Here is a 16,658-nt window from a genome sequence, read left to right as displayed (position 1 = left end):
CTGCTCGCAGAAAATCTATACCTTGAGATGCCTGAACATCCACATAACACAGCAACATCCACCACAAAAAAAAAAAAAAAAGACTCAAGCATTCAAGAGGATTCTAGTTCCCCATGAACTTTTATTCTGTTGTCTTAAGTAATGGAGCCTGTATACAGAATGCTGTATTCATGATTAATGAAAAGTTTAATTTGTGATCAAAAATGATCAAAGGGGGGATTGAAAGATTATGTTCATCATTAATCAAATACATTTACATTGTGACTGCCTCTCAGATACAATCAGCTGTGTCTGTGGGGGTTTCATCAAGATGGCACAAGGAGGTGGGGGCCAGGTGATGGCCCATACAGGACATGGGTGCGGGCCAGGTGACACACACAAAGGACATTCAGTTTTGTGTATTGAGGACTCTCCACATGATGTCCTTACAGTTCTGTATTCTAGTATAAAGATCTGTCTCACAGACAGATCTTTGGGTTAAGACACTTTGAAGACCAGCTAACATCACTGTTGAAGACCCGCTACACTGCTACCTTCAATAAATTCTTCTCCCCACAAGAACTCTGGTCAAGCTTAGTAATTTTATGTATTAGAGAATTCTAATACATTAGCAAGCCTCCAAACTACAGCTTAGCCAAATACAGCAAAATCTAACAGCTGCAAAAACTCTATTTCTATATAAAATAAAGTGTGTGTCTGTGTGACGTGAAAAACACTGCGGATGTTAAAGCACTCATTTATTTATTTATTTATCTGTCTACACAAGCCTCTTTAAATAGGGTAGTACTCTGTGATGTACAAAAGAAAATAAGATTTTCTTTTCCACATTTTACTTGCTCTCACACACACACACACACACACACACACACAGATGTATATTAGGAGCAGCTGCTGCTGAGGTCAGAAGGTTTAGAAGGTTCATCTCCACACTGACCTCTACAGTAATTCATATTAAACACAGCTGATGAACTGTGTTCTACCTTGTAGCCATGCTGTTCAGCAAATCTCAGGATCATTTTCCTCCTCTCTCTCGTAGTGTTGGTGGCATCAAACACCTGCCAGGTGAAGTGGAACAAACACATTAAAGCTTTTAAACACTTCAGATTTGCATTTCCTCTAGAGTAAAAACTAAACCCTGGACACATCAAGTCTGTGTTTCCATTAGACTCACAGCCACATGTCCTCTGTCCACGCTGAGGAACCGTCTCACATCGTTCAGAGCCGCCAGAGCACACTGTCTGAAACACAACACACACGTCCAGTCACCAGAAATACACAACATTACACAAACTGATAGAGATGGTCATCTTACTTCCTGATCTTCAGTCCCTCTTCATTATCAGGACGGAAAAACTCAAAGTTCCTGTAGATCTTCATACACTCCCTCCGGTACTGTCCAACATTAAACTCTACACACACACACACACACACACACACACACACACACACACACACTCACTAAGCCGTTCAACAAATCTCCTGCCTTTACTAACTACATCTTTAATCTTCCAGCTCAACAAATCTACAGGTCTAAAAGAGATATGTGAAGATCAGATAACTGGAGATGAAAGTGAGCATGTGGAAATGTTAAAGGTCTAAATTATAATTATATATTAATGATATGACCTTGAGAATCTATAAACAATATTAAAGCTCTGTTGCTGACCTTCTTACTCAGTGTGGAAGTGTTTCAGTCTCAGGTAAAGGAGTGTGTGTGTGTGTGTGTGTTTAAATGTAAACGTCTTTCAGAGATGGAATTATTCTGTGGAGTTTGTGGGTCTCTGATGGCATACAGACACAGCAGATCCTTCAGGAAAGTATAAAGTAACCATCACTTCTGTTTACTGCATTGCTGCAGGGAGTGAAGAGTGAAGAACACTGGAGAAGAACTTTAGGAGAACTTTTGAACAGTACCTTTAGTTGGAACTCCAATCCAGTTAAGGTATCGAGTGAGTTTTTTAGAAATGTACGTTTTTCCTCTAGCTGGCAACCCCACAGTCACTATGAGGGTAGGGCAGTTCGTCATACAAACTGAGAGACAAGACAGAGAGAGAGAGAGAGAGAGAGAGAGACAGAGAGAGAGAGAGAGAGAGAGAGAGAGAGACAGAGACAGAGACAGAGAGACAGAGAGAGACACAGAGAGAGAGAGAGAGAGAGAGAGAGACACAGAGAGAGAGAGAGAGAGAGAGAGAGAGAGAGAGAGAGAGAGACAGAGAGAGAGAGAGACAGAGAGAGAGAGACAAAAAGAGATTGTCAGATAATGTGCAAAAATAAACGCAAATAATTTGAGTCATTCTGTTCACTATAAATATTTAAACGGAAATATGGAGAACATCAGACACACGTGACAATGACAATAATAATAATAATAATAATAATAATAATAAAAATAATATTATTATTATTATTAATACGTCAGACACACGTGTATGTATTATCTGTAAAGATTTAATGATGGAAATTTTCATACAGCAGTTTTAGACTCGTGACCCGTTCATTCAGACACCGATTAATGACAGGTGAGTTAATGACAGGTGTCCACTAATCCCACTGACCAGTCACTGATCTCCACTGTACCTGCTGGTCAGTCACCAGACACTTCACTGTTCCTAAGGTCATATCACAGATCGCCACCAAATATACAAATTAAACTATGACGTAATCTGACGACTCCTGGAGACTTTTTGCGCGTGCGTTATCTATTTCCCCCTCACGGGTGTTACTGATAACAGCTCTGAAACCGATTGCATCACATTCCGGGCCTCCTGTTGGCGGGAGCGCGCGCCGGTTTGCACTTTACCAGGCTAAAAATCCTGCTTTCTAAACTTCACGTGAAAGACACACATTCGCGCACCGCAATTTATATAAAACCGATTAAGTTCCTAGACACATGCATTTGAGTGAAGTCTCGCGCACGCGTTTCTACTCACCTCTCCTCTGAGAAATGTGCGTTTCCGGAAGTCCGTTCTTGCACGGCATCCATGTCTTATGCAGTGGGTTCTGCGCGAGCTCCCGGGGCAGAGCTACCGGTGTTAGGGTTATATCTTGAGTGGAACTCATGCCGGTGGAGTGGACATGCTGCTGGACTCTGAGCAGAAGATCTAATGCGGCTTTAATGTGAGGCGCTTTATGTCACATCAGCTGAGGAGGCGCAGTGACCCTTTACCGTAATACCGCTAACACGCGCGCACAATCTACTACTACTACTACTTCCACTACTGCTAACACTACTGTTACAGTGTCTATAAATTACATACTAAGTGCAATTTTAGTTAAGGTTAAATTGAGCTGTAGTTCTCTTCTATCTTACTTATAATTACAAGCTCAAATGACTGGACATGAAATCACTTTAACCTAAACTAGTGTAAATCATTCATATTTATAATTTGTATATTTCTGTAAATCTTATTTCTGTAAAATTTGTGAAAATGTTTAATGATATTAAATGTTAATTGAAAGTCCGCTTACTTAAATGCAACCGCATGGAACTAATTAAAGTACTATTATGAACTGAACAGCGTTAATGATTACAAATTGTGTCTAATATCTCCATCGTTAAATCCTTGATATAAATGTTCTGTGGATCAACAGCTCCTCAAAGCGAGTCTCTACTGGACAAAGGGTTGTTGTAATATTCACACTTTGTGCGCTGTGATTAAAGGCGTGAACTAAAAGTCAGTAATCACTGTGAGAGATTTTAAAGTAAGATTTGATGACTTATTCAGCACAGAAGTTAACAAGTTATTTTATATTTTGAAAAACCATAAACAGGACGCTTTAAAAATACCGTAAATCACCGGAGAGATGTGCGCGACCTCGGGAGAGATAAACAGGTTCACATGCTGAGCGCGTGGGCGGCAAATGTTGATACGGCTCTGTCCAATGAGAGCGCAACTGCCCGGAGAGCTCAGCCAATCACAGTGCGGACAGGGAACACGCTGATGGACCGTGAGCAGCACAGTGCAGACCGTGCAGTAACCGGAAGTCTGGTGATTTTCAGAGAAAAACCACAGGAACAAACACCACGCTGTAATATTTGTGTTGTGAGTGTGTTGTTAATGTCAGTAATATTAATCAGGAGAAAGTGTTATTAATATTAATATGTTATGTAATAATATAATAACTATCAGGTGATCACACACAATAACTCCATGTAAAATCTGATACTAAAATCTGTGATATTTCTCTAATGTGATTATATACTGAAATAAATTCAACATGTTTCCTAATTTCATCACAATCACACTCTTAAAGAGATTCTAATTCCTTCTCCCATACTCTCTTAAACCTCAGTGCTTTATTCAAAGACAAATATTCATTTAGAGTATAAAGCATATTCAGGGATAATGATCTTAATTTCTTATTAAAACATTTAGTTTAGAAACAGGAAGTCTGTGTAAATGCTTCATAAAAGTTTCATAAAAAATAACCTTTTACGGTCACCACGGACGAGTGACGTTTACAGGACTGCTGATGAGGTCAGCTGGAGTCCAGTGAGATTTGTAGCTAAAGGACACATAATCTGTAATATTTCAGGATTAACGATCGATCGAAGCAGAGCAGCAGAACTACAAGTGAAAATAAATAAACTGCAAGTGTAAAATCTAGTGTTTAACAGAACGTGTGCTGATGGCCAGTACAGAACAGAGACACACCGGACTATAACACACTGCATGTTTGTGCTCCACGGTAGCCAGATGATATTCTGGTTAATTATGAAGTTACCCTTGCTTTGGTCAGAAAGCGCAGGCTCTTTGTTGCCCGTTATAAAGAAGCAGGAACAGAGCTTTTCCTACAAACCCCCAGTAGTGAAACACCACTGTTCAGGACTCTTTAAAATGGGTTCTATAAAATCTTTAGGTCCAGGCTGAAAACCTATTTTTATTTGTTAAAGAGCTGGTCTTGTCTGTAAAGGCATAGACATACAGAATGTTGGTAAACAGGGATGTTTGGACGCTCCACCACATGTTCACTCAGGTTTGAGACGGTGAAGTGTTGAGATGTTTGCAATCTGTTCATAATGCACACCATTCAGTAATCTCACCCCTTTCTCTCTGCCATTGTGTGTGTGTGTGTGTGTACATATAGTAATGTGTTGCCAGTGCCTGATCCTGGAACACTGGCCTGATCCATCTTGATGCTCCACTTCTACCTGGAATTTCCAGTTTATTGTTCAATGTGGAAAACCTGATGTCTTTTCTGCAACCATGATCAAGTGTTTACTATTTTACAACTGGACAATTCTTCTCTTATGTATTCTCCTGGTTGTACTTAAATAAGTGTATAGGCATTGCACAAGAAGTAGTAAATGTTTATTACACTCTCCAGTGCCATCCACCTTTATGGCCCATGCAGGTGTGACATTCAGATCTTCACATACCTTCATCTAGGGTTTAGAGATGTGCCATCAGCAGTGAGATGTCTTTATGCCAGTGTGAATGCACCAATGTTTTTGGAGTTGATCCTGTCCACCAAAGCTCTTTCCACACTATGAACAGTCACAGGCTTTCTCTCCTGTGTGGATCTGCTGGTGTTTTAGAAGACTACTCTGGTGATTATAGCTCTTCCCACAGTGTGAGCAGTGATAGGGCTTCTCTCCCGTGTGAATACTCTGGTGTAGTGTGAGATGACTCTGCCGGTTAAAACCCTTCCCACATTGCGAGCAGTAGTACGGCTTCTTCCCCGTGTGGATATGTTGGTGCTGCTGGAGATGACTCTGCTGAGTAAAACTCTTCCCACACTGTGGACAGTAATATGGCTTCTCTCCTGTGTGAATACGCTGATGTTTCCGAAGGTTACTGGGGTGAACGAAACTCTTCCCGCAGTCCGAGCAGTGATAAGGCCTCTCCCCGGTGTGGGTGCGCTGGTGGAGCTGGAGAGCACTGTGTTCAGTAAAACTCTTGCCACACTCCGAGCACCGATGAGGCTTCTCCCCTGTGTGGATGCGCTGGTGTCGATGGAGGGAACTCGGGTGAGTAAAACCCTTTCCACAATCTGAGCAGTGGTGAACATCTTTTTTCATTTCGTTGTGAGTGCTGCTGGAATTGAGAGTAGCGGAAGTTTGCTGATTAATCGAGGATTTCACAGCCGCCCGAGTTTCACTTCTGATCTCTCTCAATTTCTTCAGTCTCACATAATCATCATTGTGGCATCTCCGCATGTGTTTGTCCAGATAAATTTGAGATGTGTAGGAAAGTGAACACAAGGAGCAGGAGACAACTTCCACCAGAGCGCCGGGTACTTCTGGAACAGGGGGAAAAATCAGGATGAAATTTCAGACACTGAATAAAACAAAACTCATGAACATTTCAAATATTAAAGAGCACAAAAATTATTTTAGATGATGATGATGATGATGATTACTATTCATTTAAACTATTTTACTGAAAGTTTTTAAAAATGTATTTATTCTTCTTCATTAAGCGTGATGTCCTGATCCAGGTGGTAGTGGGATCCGAAGACTGAGAACACAAAGGGTGTGAAAACATCGTCAACTCCATCTTGCTTGCTAGGGACTGGACAATTTTAAATCAGGATTTTTGTGAAGGTGTTCACCGTTAAAGCGCTGTACAGAAGCTATTTATATATGTATGAAATTCAATCAAATCCGTTAGCATTAAAAGGTTTTTGCAAAAAAAGCAGACATCTTCAGCAGAAATAAACGCCACTTCCAGAGCCTCCATGTGAAATTCTACAGAAGACCAGGAAGGATCTGTGTGCTAACACAATATCTTTTAAATAATCAAGTATTAACATTAAAATATTAAATATTTTAAATAATAAAAATCAAGCTCTTTACCATTTGCAGAACACTTTTTGTTCCAGAGGTACTCAAATGAAAGGCTCTTATCTTTGGGATATTCCTTCTCATACCACATTAAGAGCTCCTGTCCCGGATGGATGGATCGACAACAACGGTAGAGAATCCGCCCTCGGTACTGAAACGCCACCAGATTCTGTCCATCATCATCATACGCACAATTGACAAATCTAAGAGAATGAGGAAAAGCAACAGAAAGAGTAAAAAAGAGGACAAGAATAAGAGACAGCGAGAGGATAAAGTTCTTCCAACCAATAAAACAGTAAGATTCCTCACCTCATCCAGTTAGCATACATCTCTCTCTTAGCATCTATATACTCTTCACACTGCCTGCTCCTGGATATCTGCAAAAAAACAAAACCACCATTACATTTTACCAGTGGTGGGCCGTGCGTTTCACACCTAGGCCTTCACCGGTGTCCTTCCTGAATTAATCCACCTCTATCCATCATTATGACGCCACGGCAATAGATATTAATCAACCGTTAAATAACAAAGTAAAAAAGAAATTATTCTACAGTATTTCACACCTCCCAAGGAATAGTCCATTTTATTACAGTCCTCCTTGAAAATGTATTTGTAAGGATGTCTGCGACCAAATCGATTTCTCCTCCTCTGTCAGCCATTGTGAGTTAAAATATATATATTTTATTTAGTTTGTGCGGGTCGCTGCCTCTGACTACTCCAATTATCCAGTCAATGGACGGGAAATTGCTGACGTAATCGTACGCCTGCTAGATGACCCCAGTGACGCCAACTCGAAATCTGATTGGTTAATGGAACAGTTTCATTGCCCCTTATTTTAAGCTCCGGGCGCCTGCACTATTGATTCTGAAGGCCTTAAGGCCGGACAACACATGATGTCATCCACAGTCTGAAATATGATTGGATAAATACTCTTATCATAAATATACACTACTGGAAGCAGCGCAACCGAGAGAAAAGCTATGAAATGTAGAGAATAATTTAATACACATTCATGGAAAATATATTAAATATATTAAAATGCAAGTCAGTGATTCAGATCACTGCTGTTTAGGCCAGCAGAGAAGGCCTTACTGACCCTGACAGTCCTCCACTGTATTTTACACAGTAAATGAGAATCTGCTTTACTGATCAGGAATCCGGGACTTGACTCCACCCTCCTTCATACGGCATCCCACTCACAAACAGAGGACTTCTTATTTATTTATATTCATTTCTAAATCACTCACCACCCACGAGTAACTGCTGTTCATGGCTTCCTCTTGGTCTACCAGCTCTCCCTGGTATGGTCCAAAGTGTGCACCGACTGGAATAGTCTCGCCCTTATTAAACACTCCCAGACCTGCATCGGGAATGCCAGATTTCCGGATCTCTAGTCCAGGAGGAAGAGTTCGTCTGGCTCGGTCAGCAACTCCCATGGGAACGGGACTATCAGGGATGAAGAGCGCCAGACCATGAACCTCACACTTGTTGAAGAAGAAGGATTTGCAGACCTCACAGTCTGGATGATGAGCAGGAACATGGAAAAAACAACAGGGAGAAATGATGACTAAAATAATTCAGCAATGAAAAACTATTAAAACATGAAAGGAGATGGAAATGAAACACCAGAATCTACTTTTCAGCTTTATTTTAAGTCTGCTATCTGATTACAGCCGAGTCTGATAACTGCCCCATAATAAACTGTAGTGAAGGACATCTACTGGTCATCTCCTCACTGTGGAGGCTTGTGTATCGGAGCATCACTGCTGGATTTTACACTAAATCAGCAATTTATTTTTAACAAAATGACAAAATAGCTACTAAAAAAATAAAACAGAGATATAAAATATAAATATTAAAAATAAAAATTTTAATCAACAACTTACAGTGCATTAGACCTGTACTTTCATTATTTATAGACATGTGTTGTTTTTTTAAAAAGAGTACACACACACACAGAGTCCTGTTCAAAAATACACAGTGGTCAAGGAAACTTAATGCAGCAGATGAAGGACACATCACGCTCACTTCCCTTCCACATCAGAAGATGTCCAGCAGAGCCATCAGCAAATAACTGGGGAAACCAGTAGGACCAGTACACAGATCTACTGTCCAGTGAAGTCTGGCCAAAAGTGGTCTTCATGGAAGCCAGACCTCCGACATGGAGACAAGGATAAGAGACTCAACTATGCAGGAAAACACAGGAACTGAGGTGAAGGAAAATGGCAGCAGGTCTCTGGACTGATGAATCACAATGTGAAATATTCGGCTTTAGCAGAAGGAAGGGTGTTCACTGAAGGTCTGGAAAGCGGAACAGTAATGAGTGTCTGAGGAAACATTGCAGCAGGGTGGAGGTTCCTGCAGGTTTGGAGCTGCATTTCTGCAGATGGAGTTGGAGATTTGGTCAGAATTAATGGTGTCCTCAATGCTGAGAAATCCAGGCAGATACTGCTCCATCATGCAGCACCATCAGGGAGCCGTACATCCAACGTCATTAACAACTATCTTCAGTGTACAGAAGAACAAGGAGTCCTGGAAGTGATGGTTTGTCCCCCACAGAGCCCTGACCTCAACATCGTCCAGTCTGTCTGACATTACATGAAGAGACAGAAGGATTTCAGGCCTACAGAAGATCTGAGCTTAGTTCATCAAGATGTTTGGAACAACCTACCTGCTGAGTTCCTTCAAAAACTGTGTGTCAGTCTATCTAGAAGAATTGATGGTGTTTTGCAGGCAGAGGGTCACAACAAATATTCATTTCATTTCTCTTCTGGTCACTTACTTTACATTTTGTTAACTGATAAAAATAAAAGCATTCTTTCTTTACAGTATTTCCTTCACAGTACTGTGTTTATATATATACACTGGTAAAAAAACGTTTGGAAACACCAAGTCATTATCATCTGTTTACAATGAAATGTTAAAAAATGAATAACAAAACACAGAAAACATCTTCATCACTCATCTGGAACAATTTAATCTGCAGGTCAACCATCTAAACTTCCAAGATGAACTTTTTACACAATAATGACCATTCACTGTGTGATCAGTGTTAAACCTGAAGGCTTTGTCCAGAAACTCTAGTGTGGAGGGTCTTTAACTGACCCTGCATGTCCTCCCAGGTGTTTAAACATCTTCAACTAAGTTCATGTCCAGTGAGCCAATCAACTGAGTTTATTTTTGGCTCTTCCTCCATACGGAGAGTGACCTGTCATTTTCAGAATAAATTAGAATTAAAAATGATCAAACAAGTGGAGAGAAAGGACGGTTATTGACTACGAGACCTAGACAAGAAATTAAGGATGTGTTTAAAAGGTGTATACTAAAGTCTCCAGAGACATGCTGCAGCTGGATCCACTCAGGACAGAAGACACATTGGAAGGTCCAGCTGAACATCTTCCCAAGAAGACAAGTACTTACAAGTGTCCTGCTTGAGAAATATATTCCTTACTGCTCCTGAATCAGCTGCATGGTTTAATAAAACAGGAGAGAATCCCGTTTGCAGAGACACCTTGGAGGAAACTCAGATCAGCTGGTCATGTGGGCAGAGTTACCAAGTAAAAACCCTAGGAAGGTTTTTGGCAAAAAGAAAAGTTCACAGAGGAACAAGATGCAGAAACAGTGGAGTTTAGATGACTGATATCACGTCCTGTGGACTGAACCCCAGCCTGCTGGTGTTGGAGAAGCTGGAGGGAAGAGTTGGAGAACACTATACCAGCCGCACAGCAGACCTTCAGGAAGTGCTGCAGAAGATCACACCTGAACATCTGCAAAAACTGACCACTAGAGTGCTACAGATTTGTCAAGAGTTTTTGTTTTTAGATGAAAAATAAGGTTTAACAATTTCACTGGACCTTCATTCTGTCTCAAATATAAAAAGGACTTTTGTTCATGTTTCAACCAAAAAAAGAAAAGAGAATAGAATACATAAGTGTATACGTGTTTCCAAACTTGTTCTTGCCAGTAAATGCTTGTACATGTTTGTGTGTGTGTGAATTAACATAAAATGAACAAACCTACCTGCTTTAAAATAATATGGCAGGGCTATATAATATCTAAAATATATTCAAAGTTAAATGGAGTATGATTTAGATTCTGATGATTAAAATTATGATAAATAAACGGAGGCAGGGGCTTGGGTCAGGCCCGTGTACCAGTCAGTGAGTGCAATGGAAGTATGTAGAGAAGAATGACGAGTGGTCCTGAGCTCCACAGAGGCCCGGGGTCTTACAGAGGTAGTCTTCAGTGTCCACTTCCTCCTTTTTAATGGAGATGACTTCAGGTAGGTCGTTGAAGTCGCATCCGGGGCCGAGGACGTTCGTCTCCTCAGTTTTCACACACACTTCTCTCCCTCCGTCTGAAGGCTCTGTTTTAACCTCCTTACACAGCTAAAGACCAGAACAATTATTATTATTCAGCAGAAACACACCAACACTCTTCATAACTACGGTTGCAAAATTCCGGGAATTTTCAAGGCTGGAAACTTTCCATGGGAATTAAAGGGAATATATGGGGATAAACTGGGAATTTGCAAAATTGCAAATTGCAGGTTAGCCTATAACAGGGAACTTAAATATAGTTGAAAAAATATCTTGCAGCATAATCATGGTTAAAACAATCAGATAAAACAACCCTGTATATTCTTCAATCACATACACACAGCACTGCAGGGCTACTCAGGCCACACCCTCACATACACACAGCACTGCAGGGCTACTGAGGCCACACCCTCACATACATACAGCACTGCAGGGCTACTGAGGCCACACCTCCACATACACACAACACTGCAGGGTTACTGAGGCCACACCTCCACATACATGCTGTAGGGCGACTGAGGCCACACCTCCACATACACACAGCACTGCAGGGCTACTGAGGCCACACCTCCACATACACACTGTAGGGTGACTGAGGCCACACCTCCACATACACACAGCACTGCAGGGCGACTGAGGCCACGCCTCCACATACACACAGCACTGCAGGGCTACTGTGGCCACACCTCCACATACACACTGCAGGGCTACTGAGGCCACACCTCCACATACACACAGCATTGTAGGGCGACTGAGGCCACACCTCCAAATACACACAGCACTGTAGGGCGACTGAGGCCACGCCTCCACATACACACAGCACTGTAGGGCGACTGAGGCCACGCCTCCACATACACACAGCACTGTAGGGCGACTGAGGCCACGCCTCCACATACACACAGCACTGTAGGGCGACTGAGGCCACGCCTCCACATACACACAGCACTGTAGGGCGACTGAGGCCACGCCTCCACATACACACAGCACTGTAGGGCGACTGAGGCCACGCCTCCACATACACACAGCACTGTAGGGCGACTGAGGCCACGCCTCCACATACACACAGCACTGTAGGGCGACTGAGGCCACGCCTCCACATACACACAGCACTGTAGGGCGACTGAGGCCACGCCTCCACATACACACAGCACTGCAGGGCGACTGAGGCCACGCCTCCACATACACACAGCACTGCAGGGCTACTGAGGCCACACCTCCACATGCACTGTTCATTCCTCTATAATATACACTGATCATTTCTTCAATCCTGCACACAAAATAATTTCAGAACATCTCCAACTTGGTGAGTAGTCATGTAAATTAAAGAAATATTACATACATTTATTTTTAAAACAAAATTTTACTATTTTGCAAAAACAAATACACGGACTGAGCTAACATTTAGGTCAGATAATTAAAAAAACTGTCTAAAAAAGACCATCCTACACACACACACACACACACATATATACACACACACACACACACACACACACACACTCCCCCTCAGTCACTTAAGAAGAGAATTCCCCCCTATTGTCCTATTTAGAAAGGAAGAATCTGACCATCACAGGAATATAAGAAGCCACGGTTCTGCATCTGAACCCCAAGATTATAATTTTGAATGGGACTTTTTCTGGAAGGGAAAGGGTGGGGTGTGCTTTCATTTAATTTTTTTTACATTCAACATTTATGCTATTGTGTTGTTCAATGAAAGAATTAATTAAAGTTCTACTTACAATTAAATCAAAGGAAAAAATCTCATTTCTGCATTAGTTTGCTTGCATGTCAGATTAGAACCAAACAAAATATTTATATTTATGTTTATATATACAGTTTATATAAATTTCCCCAAATTTCTAAATAATTTAAATAAATTCCCATTAATGCCCATAAATTCCCGTTAAGTTTCCAACTTGAAATATTTCCACAAGTTGAAATAATTCATGAGATAAAGTTCCCATGGAAATTTTCTGCCCCTTTCCAACCCTCTTCATAACCCTCACTCAGGTGTGAAGACTCAGAAGATGTGATCATTACTCTTTACTTTAGATTCAGAGATGGTTAGGAGAACAGCTAGGAAACCAGCAGGAACACAAAGCATGCAGATACTCAGAGCTGCTCCAGCTTTATCATCATGAGGTGAGAGAGATGAGGAGCTTCACCTGGGAGCGAGCAGGACCAGGAGCCCGAGACTTCCTGACCCAGAGCTGGCTCTCTCCTGAGGAACTCATCATAATATTCCTATAAAAAAAACAAAAATCAATCAGAGAAGTGTGGAAAGCTGTAAAGTGTTAACCCCTTTACTAGCCGCTATGCTATTTATAAATAAATATAAATAAAGTTATTTTAGCTGTTGAAGTAGATATTTTAGAACAAGCTAAAGTTATTCTTAAATACTTTAACTATAAAAATAAGTAGGAAAGCTGCTGAATTAGAGAATGAGAGAATAAAAGAGAGTTCCAAATCTCTCCTCTTTAGATACGTAGTGCACTCGATAGGGCGCAGGGCGAGTCTCTTCCTCACGGAAACTAGGGCACTTTAAAATAGACATGGATTTGAGACTCGGCCACACAGCCTTGATTTAACTTACCTGAGGATTTAAAACAGAGAGGAGTTTTTATTCCTCAAACACGGAGAAAATAAACAGCTTCTGTTTTAAAAAACGATCAAATGTCGACTTTAATAACTCAACTGTTCAGGACCTACCTGCAGCGCTTTTTCCTTCTGCAGTGTTTTCTGCAGCTCCGAGAAGCAGCGGTCAAGCTCGCTACTGCCGCCCTGGTGGCCTGGAGGAAACGGGTCCAAATTAAAGTAAAGCTGTCCTCACAAACTTACATGAGTATTGTCCACTCATGTCCACTTTATACCATACTATATTTCTCATTCCTGTGAATTTTATGACTTTTTTCATGAATGCCACCAATGAGTCACTAACTGAATCTGACTGAGATATACTGAGTGAAATCAGAGCACCAGAATCTCAATCTTCTTGTTTAAGAATGTGAAAAATCTATAAAGGCTGAGGTAGTAAAAAAAAATGTTCACAAATTTTATTTGTGTAGTATGGATTCAATTCAATGCCACATATATCTGTAAAGAATTTATGTGTTGCAAAAGAAAATAAAGTTTTGCAAACGAAAAAATGAAATTTTGCGTGAAAAAATAAGTTTTGCAAAACAAAAATAAAGAGTTGCATAATATAAATGACTTGAATTTATTTGTGACGCTGCTTTTATTTTGCGTTTTAGTGAAATGTTTTTGCGATACCGTTTTTTCTTTGCGTTTAACTTTCTGGCACTGTTTTGACGTGGGGGTGGAGTCAAGGTATTGGGGCGTGGTAAGCAGGCCCGGGCAGGCCTCCTTCGAAGCTACATCATCAGCTGGAGACTCAAATCACAACAGATGAAGTTAACAGAACAGAACCCAACTAACTTTTTTTTTGAGGAAATACAAGTCAGATATTGAGGTGAATCGTTGTTCTTGTCATTCCTTTGAAGAAGACCTCGTTCATTTTTTTTGGCAATGCACCTTCACAGAAGAATTTTGGTCAGATTTTTAAAAATTTATTCAAACTTACTTTGTAAGTGACTTTTCTTTTTGTTTTAAAGATGCTTTCTTTGGATTATTTGAATACTCAAAAGAGAATATAGGGAAGTATTACATCATTAATTTGTGTTTGCTGTTAGCTAAATTTCATATTCACTGACAAAAGTTTACTGGCTCTAAACCTCTCTTTTCGTTATTCAAAGTGGACTTGTATATGGAATCCATCCGAAGTTCTGTTAATTTGAAAGCAATGAAAACTGTATCTTTATATTCATCCTTTGCATCTCCTTGAGATTTATTTATATGTTAAGTTCTCTTTATCCTGGCAAAATGTCTGTATGTATATCCCTGTATTCTTTTTTTTCTCTTTCTTTTTTCTTGTCTTAATGTTTAGAATTGTATTGTCCTATTGTCTTAATGGTTCGATGTCTGTACTGTTTAATAATAATAATAAAAAAGGTTAACAGAACAGAACAGAGGTTTACGTTTGGATTTCTCCTTTCCTTTTATATCACTTACATTAAAATGAGTATTGTTTTGTTAATGTCGATAGATTTTATTTACGACCGCGGTGAAGTTAGTTTGATATTCGGACATTAGACAGACATTCGGAAGCGGTATTTTAGGGACCATCAACAAATTTCTGTATGACTGAAATGTGGTACTTGTTACTTACCTGGCAACGTGCCCCAGTTATTCTTGTTTCTTCTTAAATATACACATGCCATGCGTCATTCATACAGCTTTTGTTAATTTATTAATAATAATTTAATTAATAGATAGTGTTAATTATGTGTCATGTGAAATAATTTGTAATTATTTATTTATTTTTCATTTACAAAATCACTATTCCTTCAATACCTTCTAGGTCATGTGACCCTGTGACCCCAAACTAGTACCAACATAATCTACTTGGTCATCCCCACAAGGTTGATTTTGCTGAGGCTGCGGGACCTGGATATGTCATCCAGGGAGGGCAGAGAGCAGCTGATGACTTTTTGAGCCGTATTTATCACCCTGCTAGCCTGCATACCACACACCCAGACGTGATAGATGGATGGATGGACAGTGTGTGGGAATGGACACTTTGCAGCTTCAAACAGCCAGAAAAAAATATGTAAATGCTGCTTGTGTGTTTAAGAAGACCACTGGGTAATAACACTAAAATACTGTGTTTAATCGTGAGAAATGACTTGTTTATTTAAATAAGAAAGGAATTAAACAAATAACAAATTAACACACTCTTACACACACTCTTACACACCCCACACACCCCTCACACACCCCTCACACACACTCTTACACACACCCCTCACACACACTCTTACACACCCCACACACCCCTCACACACACTCTTACACACCCCTCACACATACTCTTACAGACCCCTCACACACACTCTTACACACCCCTCACACACACTCTTACACACCCCACACACCCCTCACACACACTCTTACACACCACACACACCCCTCACACACACTCTTACACACCCCACACACCCCTACACACACACACTCTTACACACCCCACACACCCCTACACACACACACTCTTACACACCCCACACACCCCTACACACACACACTCTTACACACCCCTCACACATACTCTTACAGACCCCTCACACACACTCTTACACACCCCACACACCCCTCACACACACTCTTACACACCCCTCACACACACTCTTACACACCCCACACACCCCTCACACACACTCTTACACACCACACACACCCCTCAAACACACTCTTACACACACTCTTACACACCCCACACACCCCTCACACACACTCTTACACACCCCTCACACACACTCTTACACACCCCACACACCCCTCACACACACTCTTACACACCCCACACACCCCTCACACACACTCTTACACACCCCACACACCCCTACACACACACTCTTACACACCCCTCACACACACTCTTACACACCCCTCACACACACTCTTACACACCCCACACACCCCTCACACACACTCTT

The 16,658-nt window shown here is 41.0% G+C and overlaps 2 protein-coding genes across 6 annotated transcripts in view; both read right to left on the bottom strand.

The window, feature by feature from the left end:
* The window catches only part of pfkfb4b (6-phosphofructo-2-kinase/fructose-2,6-biphosphatase 4b), a 45,747-nt gene extending 42,552 nt beyond the window's left edge, over positions 1-3,195 (bottom strand). For both annotated transcript variants that reach the window (XM_058403092.1, XM_058403093.1), the window contains exons 1-5: positions 2,931-3,195; positions 1,915-2,031; positions 1,313-1,409; positions 1,172-1,238; positions 981-1,055 (exon numbers count right to left, since the gene is read on the bottom strand). In XM_058403092.1, coding sequence (XP_058259075.1) covers positions 981-1,055; positions 1,172-1,238; positions 1,313-1,409; positions 1,915-2,031; positions 2,931-3,060 — 486 coding nt within the window. In that variant the 5' untranslated portion in view covers positions 3,061-3,195. The remainder of the gene's footprint in view (positions 1-980; positions 1,056-1,171; positions 1,239-1,312; positions 1,410-1,914; positions 2,032-2,930) is intronic.
* Positions 3,196-3,855: 660 nt separating this feature from the next.
* On the bottom strand, positions 3,856-13,850 carry LOC131361667 (histone-lysine N-methyltransferase PRDM9-like). Of its 4 annotated transcripts, XR_009206066.1 has the most exons (8): positions 13,700-13,824; positions 13,272-13,350; positions 11,019-11,175; positions 8,035-8,306; positions 7,097-7,164; positions 6,800-6,990; positions 5,381-6,243; positions 3,856-3,986 (listed from the first exon to the last, which is right to left on the bottom strand). XR_009206066.1 is itself a non-coding variant. In XM_058403089.1 (7 exons), the coding sequence occupies exons 2-7, from the start codon at positions 13,341-13,343 to the stop codon at positions 5,489-5,491; spliced, it is 1,515 nt and encodes a 504-aa protein (XP_058259072.1). In that variant the 5' UTR covers positions 13,344-13,350; positions 13,816-13,850; the 3' UTR covers positions 4,862-5,488. The 4 variants fall into 4 exon arrangements, 3 of the variants coding, with proteins under 3 accessions (XP_058259072.1, XP_058259074.1, XP_058259071.1); XM_058403089.1 differs by lacking the exon at positions 3,856-3,986 and having other exon boundaries at positions 4,862-6,243; positions 13,816-13,850; XM_058403091.1 differs by lacking the exon at positions 3,856-3,986 and having other exon boundaries at positions 4,862-6,240; positions 13,700-13,826.
* Between the last annotated feature and the right edge of the window lie 2,808 nt (positions 13,851-16,658).

The sequence above is a fragment of the Hemibagrus wyckioides genome, linkage group LG11, assembly GCF_019097595.1.
Source record: "Hemibagrus wyckioides isolate EC202008001 linkage group LG11, SWU_Hwy_1.0, whole genome shotgun sequence".
Lineage (NCBI taxonomy): Eukaryota > Metazoa > Chordata > Actinopteri > Siluriformes > Bagridae > Hemibagrus > Hemibagrus wyckioides.
This window is presented reverse-complemented; position numbering and strand designations above follow the sequence as displayed.

Coding starts and splice junctions, on each gene's coding strand:
- LOC131361667 (XM_058403089.1), bottom strand. CDS start 13,343: ATGATGAGTTCCTCAGGAGAGAGCCAGCTCTGGGTCAGGAAGTCTCGG. Junction 11,176..13,271: donor CTGGTCCTGCTCGCTCCCAG/GTGAAGCTCCTC, acceptor TCTGGTCTTTAG/CTGTGTAAGGAGGTTAAAAC. Junction 6,991..7,096: donor ATGTATGCTAACTGGATGAG/GTGAGGAATCTT, acceptor TCATTCTCTTAG/ATTTGTCAATTGTGCGTATG.